Source organism: Cydia fagiglandana, chromosome 1 (genome assembly GCF_963556715.1).
Source record: "Cydia fagiglandana chromosome 1, ilCydFagi1.1, whole genome shotgun sequence".
Lineage (NCBI taxonomy): Eukaryota > Metazoa > Arthropoda > Insecta > Lepidoptera > Tortricidae > Cydia > Cydia fagiglandana.
The window spans coordinates 17,324,424-17,341,660 of record NC_085932.1 but is presented as its reverse complement, the minus strand read 5'-3'; the positions used below and the strand labels follow the sequence as shown (position 1 = coordinate 17,341,660).

At 39.8% G+C, this 17,237-nt stretch overlaps 2 protein-coding genes across 5 annotated transcripts in view; one reads left to right on the top strand and one right to left on the bottom strand.

Moving 5' to 3' along the window:
* The window catches only part of LOC134665534 (embryonic polarity protein dorsal), a 45,006-nt gene extending 42,217 nt beyond the window's left edge, over positions 1-2,789 (bottom strand). For 3 of the 4 annotated variants that reach the window (XM_063522519.1, XM_063522525.1, XM_063522510.1), the window contains exon 1: positions 2,177-2,423. In XM_063522519.1, the coding sequence (XP_063378589.1) occupies positions 2,177-2,192 (16 nt within the window). In that variant the 5' untranslated portion in view covers positions 2,193-2,423. The other variant, XM_063522515.1, reaches the window with a different exon arrangement.
* A 7,431-nt stretch (positions 2,790-10,220) lies between these two features.
* Positions 10,221-16,346, top strand: LOC134670943 (ELKS/Rab6-interacting/CAST family member 1-like). Its single transcript, XM_063528780.1, is given in 9 exon segments — positions 10,221-10,474; positions 12,383-12,623; positions 13,156-13,287; positions 13,724-13,876; positions 14,400-14,463; positions 14,813-14,940; positions 15,298-15,440; positions 15,799-15,978; positions 16,196-16,346. Coding segments are annotated over 9 exon segments (1,248 nt in total). The 5' UTR covers positions 10,221-10,361; the 3' UTR covers positions 16,290-16,346.
* Positions 16,347-17,237: the final 891 nt, after the last annotated feature.

The following is a 17,237-nucleotide window of genomic DNA, read 5'->3' as shown; positions in this document are numbered from 1 at the left end:
TATACCCGTAGGTATTCTGTTTATGATGATGGCTATAGGAGCTCACTTAGTCTCATCGCTGGGCCACGGGCACTGAGCGGAATGTCACAAGGTCTTTTAACGAGACGATGCTCGTTGTCTTACAAGACGCTGCCATGTCGTCTGTCAGGACGATCACGGGACGACGCCATGTCGTCTCACGGAACGACGCATGTCATCTCGCGCGACGACGCCATGTCATCTCGCGGGAGGACGCCTTGTCGTCTCACGGGACGACGCCATGTCGTCTCATGGGACGACGCCATGTCGTCTCACGGGACGACGCCTTGTCGTCTCACGGGACGACGCCTTGTCGTCTCACGAGACACGAGACGACGCTTGTCGTCTCACGGGACGACGCCATGTCGTCTCACGGGACGACGCTTGTTGTCCCACAGGATAAGGCCATGAGGCGTAAGTACCCGTGTACTTTTTATGACGGTGCCTGTAGGAAGGTCACTGCGTCTCGTCGCTGGGCCATGGGCTCCGAGCGGAATGTCACGAAGTCGGAGATTTTCAAAATATTTTTTCGATTTAAATTTCTCGATCTTTTTAAACTTGCTTTGTAAACGTGTTGCTCGGCTGAGTTACAAAAGCGTACTGAAGAGAAAGCAGCCGAGCGCTGGCAACCGGGCGACATTAGTACTTGAGTGGCGCGATAGATGGCGCTACTAGTTGATGAATTCGCTTGATTAGGGCTGAGTTACAAGGGTGTTATCTCATAATGTGGTTCAAGCGAAGGCACGGACACCTAAATAAATATAATAATATAAGTAAACAAACAAGACACTGTCAAAAAGGGAGGTAAATGAAAATTTGCAAACAGCCTTTAGATGCACCACAGCCAGAGACCATGAAGTATTGATGTGCCATCGGTAAGTTTCCAAATTAGCGATATTTTCCCATGAAATGGTATTATTTCATTCCTAATTATACGAAGTCTTTACCTAAAGTTGTGTACAACTGAGTCCTATGTTTCGAGTTCAAAATAATTCCAAAAATATGGTTATTTCTTTATGGGTTCTTAGTGTTCTTACTGGTTATTTCGAAGATTTTGAAAAAAACCGGTTCCGATCCCTGGGTAAATGTGTAAATAATGTGACATTGTAAAACTAACAACTTCAATTTAACCAAATAATGTAAACATAATGTAAATAACTTGATAATGTAAACATTCAATGCAGTAAAAAAAAACAAGATAGTAACACTGTGCCCACGGTAAGTAATTTTGGTAACAACAAAAAAAGCAAGAATTTTAGGTGTATAAATAATGCACACATAATGGTTTCATAAATAGGTGGTTTACACAATATGTACAAATCACTCCTAGGCATATAGACAAAAACAAACTTACATGAATTGAATGTGAATAGGTTATTCAAAATAAAAAAGTGCTAAACTCTGTATCTTTAGGTATTTAAATTAATGTAAACAAACAAACAATTTGTACATTTTCGGGTGGTAATTATAGCATTTATTGGTTAACCAACCAAATACAAAACCGCCTGCATTTGTCAATGAACAAACTGACTTTAACCTACATTATTTGATCATGTAATGTTTTCATCTAACCTCAACTGGCTTAAGGAGCCATTTGAGGATAGACTTTGTTTACTTTTATTTAAATACCTAAAGATACAGACTATAATTCAAACAGCTATTGTAGCCTGCTAGTCTGCCACACCTTGGTTTAGTGATTTATTAATTGCATTTATAGCAGTATTTAAAACAGAAGCAGATAATCATTGTTATTAAGGGAACAGGACATCACTAAATAATTTAAACATATGAAATACATCATATATTTTATATGTTTGTAGTGTCATTCACATTCAACAACATGTAAACAACCAAAATGATTTGATAAGGGCAACAACATCAATATAATTGGTTATGATAAGTCCAATCACATCAAAATAATGGTTAAACACCTGATGGAAGCAACCACTTTCTAGTGCGCGGCCAGCTTTCGAGTTATTTATAGAATACTCCACCACAGACTACATCTACCAAAAGCTTCCAATGCAATTTCTACTACAAATAAAAGATCTAGATGCAATAAGTGTGCCTCTAAAAACTACATGCCATAAAACAAGTGCCATGAGCGTGACCGTGTCCTTGCATCCAAAGCAATTTAGGACAGACATGCATCGTTTACCTCCGATGTCGTCCATCGCACTTTAATACGATTAAAATGCGTTGTCGACGCCACACAGCGCTCCTTGGCGGTCGCACTCGATAATCAGATCGCACATTTAATTAAATTCGACATATCACTGACCGCTACGCACTATTAACAGCGAATGTAAAAACTGTAATCTCGAACACACCACCTCACTGATCAAACTTTTCCGATCAAAACTAACGCACGCGATCGACCGCCACAATACCGATGTAAGCTAAAGACGTACCTCCATGAGCATCCTATAATAATAACTGTCTCTTCGTTTGTCCAAGGAACTAGTTACAAGGTCTCGTCTCGAACGTAGCACGCACGGTTCCAAGAAATTAATCAGAGGTTATGTCTTGACAACTGACACTTTTAGTTGATTATCACAATAAAAACACTACAAAGTTCATCAGTAAGCCGATGAGACGCGAAAACAATTGGAAACTTTAACAGATTGGGTGGAAATATCACTTTAAACACCTTTACAAAGAAGGAAGAAGTGAGCGTCACGACAAAAATAAAGCTGGCGCGTTAGTGTGCGTGAGAAACTTTAGCATCAAACGTCACACCACTCACACCAGCACACCACGGAAGACTGATTGCAATTGGCCACAGTTGAGCGAATTTTAGTTTTTTTTTTTACAATTATGACCTGGATGCGTGTTTTTTAAGCCATATCTTGAAGCGTTTTTTTTTGGATTGCAAACTGCGTTTCACACAACACAATTCTCTTTCCTTATTTTACAAATCTACTTCTCTATTGTTTGGCAAAGGACTGTCATTATTTCAGACATAGAGATAATCATACTGTTTATACTAGCGTAAGCCGAAGACAGTATTATTCCCTGGCCAAACTATGCCGCCCTTTACCCTGGCCCATAGAAGGTATAATAGCATCCTATAGAAGTGGTGTGCGCGTGCCTCCGTGAGGGACAAAACATACGCAATGCGACAATATTAAAAACACGTTTTAACATTCCTGACAATATACCAAAAACAATATACGTAATTCGGCCGGGTTATTTGTTGCCGACCATAACCATACTAAATTTATGGTGGGGAACAAACAAAAAGTGAGACTGTAACAAGGACAAGCAACAGTACCGCTTTCTCTGCTACTCCTACTGAAAGTTCTATAAGTGTATCTCGTTCGGTCATTAATATTTTGGCTCCTCCCCCGTTTCATCTCTTTATTATTGTACCCCTATGCCCTGGCTGCACACGTACGGAATTTTTATTCGGTTTCCATACGGACTGACAGGTGGGAACGGGACGTCGCTCTACAAACAAATGCATAGCGCTGTCTCGCTTGCACATGTCATTCCGTACGGAAAATTCCTAACGTGTGCGGCCAGGCTTATTCACTTCAAAATGCATTGCGTATTTAGCAGAGATATCTGTTGACGAAATCATATTTATTTTATCATAAGAAGTTTCCTCGATTTATATCATGTTAAACTTAAAAATGTATGCGGAACCATAATAAAAATATACAAGTAAGGCAAACTTAAAAACGCCTCTTCATATGACGCAATTTTACGCATGCGCATTATTTACCTATATGACACTACAAGAAACTTTTTACATGTGCACAAAAGAGATAACACGAATATATATATCACTTCACTCTTCTCTTTAGTTTGACTTTCTTCTTTTCCCGCCACTTTCCGGTCTTTGAAGCTAGGTGAGAATGACTCAATAATCTCAAATCTTAAAAGCGTACATTGCCTACCATACCGTTAACTACTAAACAAACTAAAAATAAAACAATGTCTGCATACGAATGTGATCTCATTAACTCCCGTGCCCTGTTTATCAAAAGCTTCTAACAAAAGCAGTCCCAGGCTTGTACATTTTCCAGTTAAAATAAACGACTAGAGATTTTATATTTAGAATTAAATTTTGATTGTAATATTACGTCCGCGAGGCTCGAGGGGATGAGTTTATAGGTATACTCGACTCGTAGATGAGTCACATTTCTTGGCGTGGGCGTTTCATATTTCAGTAGGTTCAGGATTTTGGAATGAGTCACCATGCGTGACGCATAATTTCAGGGGCTCTAAAGATGTACTGCGAAGGTCAACAAACTACCTACCCTTAAACCAATTAAATCCCTAATACTGAGACGTAATTGATATACGGGTAAGTATTTCTATAAATGATGTGATGATTAATCGAACCTACTTATTACTGTAATAGAATTCTACTACTTATTTCAGGCAATTGGTAAAGTAACTACTTAATTGCGCAGTGTTTTAGTACCTATATACTTAAAGGTACTTCAGTCATGGGATAAAAATATAACTTAAAAAGGTACATTTTATAACAACATCCGCTTCAGTTAAGGGCCCCCCACATCTAGCGTCTTTCGAGCGTCGCGTTAGTGGTTGCAACATTTTCAGCAAGCTTATCCCCCTTGACTGTTCGTTTAGCTTAGGCGGGTAAAATTGAGTATTTATTACTAGCGACCCGCAAAGGGTTCACACGGGTTATACACAAAAAATAGCAAAATATACCTACACCTTAACCTTCCCCAAAAATCACTCTGTCCGCAAAAACCGCATAAAAATCGTTCAGTAGTTTTTGAGTTTATCTGTGAGTTTATCGCGAACATACAACATACATATCGCTCTTTCATATTCGAGGATAAGAAAGGTAGATAACGAATTTTTTACCTACCATCGGGTTACATTCAGAGGGCCTACCGCGAACCACGTTCGACGTGTTGCCTCTCTGTCGCACTTGTGAATTCGTACGTAAGTGTGACAGGGAGGCAACACGTCGAACGTGGTTCGCGGTAAACCCTCATAGACCAGTCAAATCTTGCAAAAAAATCTCCTAAAAAAACAATGCGTGATGTAGTTCTGTATTTTTTATATATTGTTTGGAGTCCTTGGAGGAATGTGAGACTATGTTTTGCAAGCAAAAAAAAGTTGTGCTCTCTGTGTAATTTGCGAAAAACTGCAAAAATTTCAGACTTTTTTCAGAATTTACAGATTTATTGTAAAACTATGGGTTTTTGGTCAAAACTTGCTATGTAAGGTTGAAAGTATATTAAATTTGGAACAATTTAAGCCCATAAACAGCGCCGTATGTCAAATAGTTCTTGAAATATGGGGCTTTAAAAAAAGGGTATTTTTTTCCTTGGAATGAAATTACAAGTTTTTCCTATATTTTAAGACAAATATCGGCACAACCGCTCATGCTATGATATATATTGCAATGAATATAAAGTTATAGCAAATTTAATTACCTTTCATTTAAGTGCTAGAAAAAGTCAGTAAGTCTTACAGTACTGAAATTATCGTAAAAAAATGAAATTGCTATAATGGGGAAGGCAACTGATGTATTGTTTAAGGCATTGTCAAAATCCCTTCAAAAGGCAGTACCATCGTCGAGAACGCAATATACGATTATCTTTTACCGGTTTTCCCCGATAGCAGTAGAGTGACGTCGGAGATCAACCATTTTTAAAATGCACCCCTCTCTTAAGCACTTCAATTCAGTAATGAAATCAAGACACAATCTGTAGTTTGGCTTGTTTCTCGGCTCCATTTTTTGCTTGTAGCCATAGATCCCACGATGCCGATTCCGATTTAACAATTTGTTATGATTTTGAACTTGTTTTCATATGACCGACCTTGACGGGAATAATTATAGTTCACGGTAATCGGCGTGGGTTGGTGAAACACACTGAAATTACTGGAAGTCATGTCATTAGTATCTAGCTCGCGCTCGCTTATTGATGCTCTTGAGTGAACTCTGAGTCGTGGTAATACAAGATCACGATAATATCCTAACCGTAACATAATGATTCATCAGAATCAGCTAACATTACCCACTCTAGGTAAACGTTTAGTTATAGGGCATGTATGTGACTCAGTCTTGTCATGTCACCAGTATATCAAAACTTCTTCAATGGTTTACCGAATTTACACAATAAATTACAAATTCATTTCCAATCTCGGAGTAATTAACAATGGAGCCGCCATTAACAGGCGTTCCCCTCTGTCGAAAATAGGCGGCCAATGGTCAACCTCATGTCAACCATATGTATGGACTGACGTTTATCTGACATGACGTACCTATACATTTGATGTGCCCCTCCCCCGCAAAAAACGGCAGACAATTTTGTACCGAAAATTTTAGACATGGCGTCTCCGTTGGTTATATCCTCCAAGTTTCCAATGGTTGTTAAGGCTGAAATGAATGTGGTGCTACTGCTCAGAGAGTTGTCAATCCACGGGTTGTAACTAGCAATACCTCTTTCACTAGTAGTATTTACTGTATAAAATAAATGTATTTATAGTAAAAAATAAAAATAATTGGAAAGTAAATGGGTCAATTTATCAATAGAAAACAAGTAATTGTGTGGTTTTATGAAACCACGATACAAGTGAAACTTTTTTCGGATTGTAGATATAGGCATTTAACTAAAAATATTCGGAAATTTATCGGATTTAGGGTGTTCAAAACGGGTTTCTTAATCTTAACTTAATTAATATTCTCTTTAATTATCTTATAAAAGCTCGCCCAACGCCAATCACGCCAGTTACTTAACATGATGCTGTAGTTAATTATTAATATCGCTTATACGAGTCAAGGGCTAAAGAAACCGGTATGTAAGCTTACCGATATGAAACAAATGTATGCGATCCGCCCGGCTTGGCACATCATGTTAACACACACTTATCTATACTTTCCTACGTGTTTCGTTCAGTTCTTTTTCTATAAATGATTTGGTTTGTCAGTTTATACACCTATCTAGTAAAGACTAGTAGTAACAGGATATTGTCAGTTAAGACCCGTGGATTATAACACAAACGTATACCTAGAGTGGGTAATGGTAACTGATTCTGATGTATCAATTTGTTATGGTTAGGATTTTATCGTAATCTTGTATTACCATTACCACGACTCAGAGTACACTCAAGAGCACCAATAAGCGAGCGCAAGCTAGATACTAATGACATGACTTCCAGTAATTTCAGTGTGTTTCACTAACACCACGCCGATTACCGTGAACTATTGTCAAGGTCGGTCGTATTAAAACAAGTTCAAAACCATAACAAATTGTAAAATCAGAATTGGCATCATGAAATCTACGGCTACAACCAAAAAGTGGGGCCGAGAAACAAGCCAAACTACAGATTGTGTCTTGATTTCATTACTGAATGAATGAAGTGCTTAAGAGGTGAGTGGCGTGAGTGCATTTTAAAAATGGTTGATCTCCGACGTCGCTCTACTGCTATCGGGGAAAACCGGTAAAAGATAATCGTAGATTGCGTTCTCGACAATGGTACTGCCTTTTGAAGGGATTTTGATAATGCCTAAAACAATACATTAGTTGCCTTCCCCATTATAGCAATTTCATTTTTTTACGATAACTTCAGTACTGTAAGACTTACTGACTTTTTCTAGCACTTAAATGAAAGGTAATTAAATTTGCTATAACTTTCATTGCCATATATATCATAGCATGAGCGGTTGTGCCGATATTTGTCTTAAAATATAGGAAAAACTTGTAATTTCATTCCAAGGAAAAAAATACCCTTTTTTTAAAGCCCCATATCTCAAGAACTATTTGACATATGGCGCTGTTTGTAGGCTTAAATTGTTCCAAATTTAATATTCTTTCAACATTACATAGCAAGTTTTGACCAAAAACCCATAGTTTTATGATGAAACTGTAAAATCTGAAAAAAGTCCGAAATTTTTGCAGTTTTTCGCAAATTACGCAGAGAGCACAACTTTTTTTTGCTTGTAAAACATAGTCTCACATTCCTCTAAGGACTATAAACAATATACAAAAAATACAGAACTACATCACGCATTGTTTTTTTATTGTAAGATTTGACCGGTGTATCAGGCCTATTTAAATGTCCGATACAGGTTGTAAAAGCGCTCAAAGCGAGCGCCTCACCTGGCGCCCGACTACTTGGCGCGCTGTCGCGACAGTGCTAACTTTCGCGTGTGGCGCCTTTCCCGCCATTTCCACCCTTTCCCTTACAAGAGGTGCATAAAATATCAGCCAATTACTTTTTATACTTTGTTTTCGGTTAAATTGATACATTAACAAAATAAGAAAAAAAAATCGGAAGGATAACTAATACTTACTACTGCTTACTAGGTTTACTAGAACTATCTATACTTACTGCTTACTAGGATAGTACATACTTTACGTACGGAGTCCCTAGGACACCTAGGCAAAACAATTCCAACGTCTAGGACGATTTTTGCTCGCCCGGGAGAACATTGCTACGCGCTACGGCGTAGCATCCATAACCCGAGCCGTCGAGCATTTACGACTACAAGCTTTTAAATTTCAATGATCCCTTATACTTTTACTAATTAGGTAAGTACCTATACATTATTTTTAATAATATTGGTCGATTTTAATAATGTGTTAGTAAAGTTTAGTTAATAAATTATACGTTCAAAAATATTATTGTTATGATAAGATTGACGTAATGCTTTGTTACGATATAGATATCACAGCACAACAACCCCATTGCTAATAAAATTACGCAATGAATTCACCTATTTTTACCCTTGCATTACTCCCCTTTATTAAATAATTATTTATGGGTAGGTAGGTTTGTTCTCGCTTATTGTGAGTCATATCAGAACCACCGCGGCACCTTCGATTTCACAGGTTGTTAATAATAGTTATTTGTTTTACAAGGGGGCAACGTTGTTGTTTAACCGCTCGTGCTAATATTGATACCCGAGCAAGCGAAAGATTCCAAAATTGAACCACGAGCGTAGCGAGTGGTTCGAAAAATGGAATCTTGAGCGTTGCGAGGGTTTCAAGAGGGTGAAACAAAATTTGCCCCCGAGTGAAACACAAAATTTTTCACCACACCAACCCAAAGCAAATATTATATGTAAAATATCAAACAAAATCAAACCACATCAAATCCAAATGAATGTTATTAAATACTTATCATCCAAAATCATCATTTAAAAGTCAATTCTACCAGCAAACATAAGAAAACAACTCAAAATTTGCATTTGATTACTTTGCCTCACATGTGAATAAAATGCAACTTTTTGAACTTTTTGAAGTGCAAAGTAAGCCTTTCCGAGCTGGTGTGGTGAAAAGCTTATTTCTAGGCTTTTCCTATATCTAGTATACAATTCCTTTTCCTATATGTTAGCAACTCGGACGTAAAAACAAAAAAAAAACCATTCTACGCCAAGCAAACCCTCAGGTAAGCACTAGTTTCGTAAAGCACGTGTACTAACAGCGAAACGAAACTGAGTTTATTAGCCTTTGTTTCGTTGCATTAAGGTCCACTGAAGGTAAGGTCAATATCAGTGTGGAATGATATTTCGGCGACGCACTGACGCGCCCGCGCCCGGCGCCACACGCGAGGACCACTCATTACTCGGGGCTAGCAGTGGGCATGTCATAGCGAGGGCTGCTTAAGTATAGGGGGTTTATGGGGTCATTGTAACTTATATTGCTGGAATTGAAATTAAATTTTATAATCGTTACATTCTTAGATTTCATTCACACACTTTTCGCTCCCTTCTCACTACAAGCTTCAAACACACAAGTTCACACTCCTCTTTCTTTCCTAATTCCTATTCTTATGTTTAATATAATTCCTATTCTTATGTTTAATATAATTATAATTTTTTATCATTGGCATCTCGCGATGATCATGACCTCCGCGATACAGGCCATGCCTAGTGCGGGGTTCACTGTAACGTGCCTATTAAACTTTTATTGTGAATAAAAATATTGTTATTGTTTATGCAATTTGCCGGTTGCATCTCCTGCTGGCTCAGTGTCTTCGGCTGCTCGTGCTCGTCAAACGAATTCGCATGGCGTTAATGGGTGCCCTCATCAGCATCAGCAAACAGAATAAAAAGAGATTTTGCCATAGCCATCTAATTTTAAATACAGTTTGGAAGAGAAAACCTTATTGGGATTTAGCTAAGCACGCCTTCCTGGACTAATCAAAAAACAAAATTATTCCAATTTTAAAAACGGCAAATTGAATCGCGTACTAATCTGTCAATTTGTCAATAGACATAACTCAAACTTACATTTTGCTACAGACTCCCTGCGATTTTTTACTGATAACATTAAACAATACTGCATTTAATTTACAGTTTTACGAATTTTCAGAACTGCGTGACTCTGAAACCTTAGTGTGTCGAAATGCAGAGTTCTAAGCTGGAGACACCGGCCCCGGTGAGCCGGTCCGGTGCCGGGGATATTTCCGAGAGAGAATTGTCCAGGGAGCGAAGCACCATGCAGACCACACCGCCTGCGTAAGTGGTTAGAGGATTTGTCATTAACCGACTTCCAAATCCCAAAGGAGGAGGTTATCAATTCGGTTGTATGTTTTTTTTTTTTTTTTTTATGTTTGTTACTCCATATCTCCGTCATTACTGGACCGATTTTGAAAATTATTTTTTTGATTCAATGTATATGCATACAGATTGGTCCCGTTTCTGTCAAAACCCAGTTCTGATGATGGGTTCCATGAGGAATCGAGGGAACTCCTCAAATCTTAAAGGCATACATATAGTGATTTTTGGGTTTTTATCATCATATCAAGCATATACATCCAAAAGAGTGACATTTGATGAAGTGGAACTGCTGATGATGATCAGAACGGAACTCCTCAACGACGCATAGTTCACGGTTGGCGATTTGTCCTCTTCGTTATGTTTGTTAAGCAAGTTCAGTTTTTAATGCACATTTTTGTCAAGCTCGAGTTCTGATGATGGGATCCATGAGGAATCGAGAGAACTCCTCAAATCTTAAAGGCATGCGTATAGAGATTTTTGTATTTACATCAGAAAATTAAGCATTTTCCTTAAAAACTGTCACATTTGATGAAGTGGAACTGCTGATGATGATCAGAACAGAACTCTTCAACGACGCATAGTTCACGTTTCGAGATTTTTCCTCTTCGTTATGTTTGTTAAGCAAGTTAAGTTTTTAATGCACATTTTTGTCAAGCTCGAGTTCTGATGATGGGATCCATAAGGAATCGAGAGAACTCCTCAAATATTAAAGGCATGCGTATAGAGATTTTTGTATTTACCTCAGAAAATTAAGCATTTTCATTAAAAACTGTCGCATTTGATGAAGTGGAACTGCTGATGATGATCAGAACAGAACTCTTCAACGACGCATAGTTCACGTTTGGCGATTTTTCCTCTTCGTTATGTTTGTTAAGCAAGTTAAGTTTTTAAGCCACATTTTTGTCAAGCTCGAGTTCTGATGATGGGATCCATAAGGAATCGAGGGAACTCCTCAAATATTAAAGGCATACGCATAGATTTTTTTGTATTTTCATCATAAAATCAAGCATTTACATTAAAAACTGTCGCATTTGATGAAATGGAACTGCTGATGATGACCAGAATAGAACTCTTCAACAACGCATAGTACACATTTGGTGATTACGAATTTCGATTTTGACTTGGACTGGGTCCCGGACTCGGACCCAGAACCGGACTCATACCCGGATCCGGTTCGGACCCGGACCCGGACCTGGACTCGAACCCGGGCTCGGACCCGGACTCGGACCCGGACTCAGACCCAGACTCGGACCCGGACCTTGACCCGGAAAACCACTATGATACCTTAACTAAATAAACCACTATGATTACCTACCATAAAATGTGTAAGTATATAAGTATGATGATGCCAATCTTACTAGCCCCTCCCGCTTAAACCCCCGTACACCGCACCGCATGCGCCGTTAAGTGGGTTAGGTTAGGTTTGAACTGCGATCCTCACAGAACCGAACTGCTATCAGAGAAGTGGGTTAGGTTAGGCTAGAACTACGACTACGACCCTTACAGAAGCGAAATGCCAGTAGAAAAGCGGGTGGTTTTACCTCCTTTTCTACATAGTGTACCATCTACAATAATCTTTCACCGGCCCCCATAGAAGTCGGTTTTTTTTTCTTAAAAATTATTTTCGAGATAAATTTCATTCCTTACTGTTAAGGCGCGAGCCTAATACTTAGCCACACTCTTCGCAGGATTTTAATATCCAACCCTTTTAATACGAAATCTTAATATGTATTAGATTTAGACACTGATAACAAGTGTAAGAATTAGTGGCGGGCGGCAAACATTTTATTGGGCAAGTCGGTCTTAACTTTGATTGTTTAAGACTTCCTAAACCAAATTTAAAAAAAGATGTATGTTCCATTGTAGACGTTACCAGCGCGTTCTGCACAAGAACAAACTGTTTTCGGTCCCGGTGAACAAGTTCACGACCCGTTGCCAGCGCCAGAGCCCCAACCTGGCGCGCATCCGCAGCTGTTTGGAGGAGCTTCGCTCCACGCCCGTGAGACCCGTCAAAATCGGACCCAAGGCGGTCTCTATGGAGGACTTGACGCCTACGAAGAGGATGAAGCGAGACAGGTATTTAGGCTTCATTTGATACCTATCAGTCGTCATATTTCACGGAATTTTACTGTAGGTACCTTAAAACCAGTGAGATAATAATAATCGTTACGTCTTTAAAATCTGAGCTATCAAGGGCGCTAACGTATAAAGGCATTTGCAGTTAAATCAAATATAATGAAGAAATCAGTCCTAAAATAAAATAAGTACTTAAGTACATTTTTCGCCTGGCATTCCCCCATAAATTAGGGCTTCCGTGTGTAGGGCTAAAATTGCGTGCTAGTATTTATAATTTAGGAAGGGTTAGGAAACATTAGGGAACCTTCCGGGGTCAGGTGTGTATTTAATGTAGGTAAACAAACTAATACTTAAGCAACAATTAACTATGTTAGGGTTTAGTGATAGGACAGAATTATTACACAAATATTTTACATTTGCATATTTTATAAGACTGCAAATACCTACACGTACCTATACGGATTACGGAGACTGTCTTAGGTGACTGAGACTCAAAACTCAAACTAGTGTTCCCTACTACCCCTCCCCTTCAATAATCATTTTTTTACAGTACTAGTAAAGAGATCTCAAGGGATGCTCCCTTGGAGGGGGCGGAGGAGCAGGCCGCGGCCAGGATCGGCCGCTTCATGCTGGTGTGCGCGTGGCGACGGCGGCGCGACGAGGTCCGGTGCCTTCGCAAGACGCTGGAATTTCAGGTTTATATCTTATCTTGTTTTGAAGGAATAGGCATTTTTCAAGAATAAGTGGTGCAAAAATGCTTAAAACAATCTTTTAGTCACTTACTTATTTCTACATAACTCCACGGCCGACTTCAGCCCCGGCGACTGCTCTCAACTCCGTTGCTGTCGCATGTTGTGCTCGCAAGTGGCGAAGTGGCTGATGCAGCCGATCTTTGTTAGTAAAAGTTCGCGAACATTGCAGGCATATGAGCACACCGTTTACAGAAGTATCTAAGAATTAATAATATCTATCTGAACCTGTCCAACTGTTTGAGTACTGCGATGCCATCCTGCCACGGACAGATATACCTAACATTCCATTCAAAAAAACCAAGAGCAACCAGCATTCAAGAGGAACCAGCTAAACTTTATACCGTTTAACCACACTTGCTAATTTATTCACCGATTTCAGATTTCATGTTCCGAACGTCTCCGGATCCAAGTGCATGCATTAAAGAGCCTGCTTGACTCTGATAATGGCAAGGTCCGTCTCGCTATGCGCGAGCTTGAGCGGCTCAAACAGCTTCTAAGGGATAAAGAGGCGGAAAAAAGCGTTTTAGAGAAAGTAAGTCAACTATTGAGTAAGAATCAGAAAGTAAGTATCACAAAACAGGATATACAATATATGAATATATGATATGAATTAACAAATGAGTGAATTTTATTAAAGTGTCCGATATTTAAGCCAAATATCTTGAAGAAACCCTTTGATTAATTTTGAATTAATTAATTAAGGGCTATAAAGATTAATTTTCTTATTTAACCCTTATCCACGTAAAATGGTCCTCCTTTTATTTACAGAACTATGATAAAATCATTACTTACATGCCCACAAGCTGTTAACTATTGCCCACAGGAGAGAAAAACGTACAGTTCGCGCGAACACGCTAGTTAATGCTAAAAAAAACGAACGTAATGATCACTAATTTCAAAATACCAAACCATTACATAACGTGTTGATCATGTGCGTGGCCTCAAACTCAAAGTGAGCCAAATAACTATACCTAAATATATTGAGATTGAAAGTCCTTACTTAAAATGCTAACCAGCAATTCCTTTGCTAAGTGCTCAAATGCTTGTTGTTTCAGGAGAAGAACGCTTTAGAAAGAGATTTGAGTAACGCGGAAGATCGAGCGTCGGAGATGAGCATCGGTGAGTGTATAATAAAGAAACATGATACCGGGTAGCACTTGTAACTAAATTAAGTACCTATTTCTATTTCAGTCGTGATGTTTGTTAAGTATGCTGTCTAAGTTTTATGCTCGTTTCTTACTGTAACCCTAACTCCCACCGATGCGATATTGCCAATATTGAGACAACAGACGCGATACCGGTTCAATTTGAAATGTACCTGTCTTTGTAAAAGATAGAAAGGCCACCTATTTGTATGTCTTTGTCAGAAGGGCAGAGCAATCTCTGCCCGTGCTCCATTTAGCTGACTGCAGTGTACACCCCGCTACTTTTGTACTGTATTATATTTGTATTATTGTTTGACATGCAGGATGGCGTAACTGCCGCAACGAGGTGGAAGGCGTCAGAGCCGCGGCAGCGGTGAGCGAGCACGCACTGTCGCTGGAACGCGCTGCCAGCGCAGAAGCACGCTCTCAGCGTGATCGAGCCTACACCCGGGTTAGTGACGAAAACTATTGTCACTTCTATAACTCGGCCCGTACGAGCCACAGCAGCGGTGAGCGAACACACACACTGTCGTTGGAACGCGCTCCTAGCGCAGAGGCACGCTATTCAAAAACCTGTCTAACTAGGTACATTGAAGCTTTTTCTTACTTGATTCTCTAAATATTCTTTTTACTTACTCCTTTCTAGTGTATGCTACGCCTAAGCTTCACTCGTGACGTGGTATCAACGTCTCACATCCCACCTTAATTAGGTCACAATTAAGCATGAGTGACGAACACCCTCAAACGGTAGCTTAATTTATATAACAAGTATCTAACAAATTCAAACTCTGTGTCCTTCACTTTTCAGCTATCTCACATGGAAGCAGACTTGTCACAACATGAGGCACTGCTGGCGGCGGCCGAGGCCGAGGCGGCTGCGCTCCGGCGCGAGGCCGACGAGAAGCAAGCCCTACTGGAGCTCACCAGCGAACAGCTGAAGCTGGAGAAGGAGTGAGTATACACTGTTTAAAACTACACTGTATACCTTAGCAACGCACTGTAGTGAAACCTCTTCTCATTTCTGATTGGGTGGGTTAGGTATTTGAGACACATAACAGAACTTAGCCATAAAATAAATACCTTTTTAAATATCAGGATATATTTTTTAATTCAGTATACACAATATACCTACTTAGGCCCACTTGCAACATCCCACTAACCCGGGGCTAAGCGGTTAAACCTGCAATGTTAAATGTTGCAAGTGGGCCTTAGTCCATTAAAATTTTTCACCACACCAGCTCATAAAGGCTCTGTTTGTACCTACTTCAAAATGTGATGGAAAGTTGCATTTTGTCTACATGTCCGGCAGTGGTAGAGAGCGCTGCGCACGCGATTGCTCAGCGCTAGCGGCACGCGTGGCGTTAGCGGCGGACGAGACGAGCGAGCTGCGGGGCGTCGTGAGCGAGCTGCGCGCGGAGCTGGCCCGCCTCGACGCCGAGCTGCGCGTCACGCGCGAGCAGCTGGCCTGGTGGCCTCGCCCTCTCACTAGGTAACTATGGTGACTTTGTCTTGACGCATCATCACGGGAGGGCTGCCTAAACCTAAAACTCAGGTCACTGCTTTTGGGATCTTTGTCCACTGGTCTCCATTGGCTGCATGAAGAACGGTCAGGAATCTTGGGGGCGGATTTGATCGCGTCTGTCGATTGAACCTAGGTACTACTTTACCTAATTTTATTGAATATTAATCTCTGTATATATTGACAGGATGATGGGTGCCGCGCGCTCCCTGCTGCGCTACCCGCTGTCCGTGCCCGAGGCCATCGTGTGGGCGCTGGTGCCCGCGCGGCACGGCTGCTGACCGCGCTCAGTTCTGCTCCAAGACCGTCCCTTTATCGGTCGTATTAATAGCCAAGCGGACGACGACTCCAAAGTCTGCAGATTATTTCTGCTACTGTTGAAGGGTAGACCGAGGTGAATTGGAACACCGGGCGATTTTTTATCTTTATCTGATTCGACTCGGTTACCCTAAGTTACCCTAACCCTAGACTAAGTTTAGATTATAATAGAACCTCATTTTTATACGCTTAGCTAAACTCTGAGGAAAATTGTCAATGAGAAAGGTAAGCAGGTACTTTGTATTATTTATTACTTAAAGGTAGTTTTCGCGAGTTACGTTTACACGTATTTTGTACGATTTTTCACAGATTTGATTTGCTGGTAAGTTTTATTATTAGATTTATTAGAATATTTTTAAGTGTTGAAATTATGTAATTTATTGAATATAATTTTAACGATACGTTTTAATTATTTGTCTTATAAACACCTTTCATATATCCATTGCGTCTTTAGGTAATATTCGAATGATAGCTGTAGGACAAGGATATTCCTTTAGTTCGGGCACTCAATGACTCGTCAAATGTTCAGTTACCTACAAATATGTTTTTATTAAAATTATTAGATATCTATCATTATGTTATAAAATGATAACAAATCGACATCCGTTTGTAAGGTCGAATCGGCCTCCTGGTATCATTTGATATTTACCTATAGCTTTCCGATGAAGGAAAACTTCTTAGAGTCAGACCGTGAAAAGTCTGCAGCGATTTTGAGGTATTGTCTTGGGTCGTCCCATTCGTTTTTCGTCAAGTTCTTAAATTAGTCCTATTCTGCTTTCGTCACTCAGTCTACATTCGTCACAATCGTCGGTGGCTTTCAATGTAGAATGAGTGAAAGCAGAATAGGACTAATTTAAGAACTTGACGAAAAGCGGGTATCGTCTTGGGTCGTCCCATTCGTTTTTAGTCAA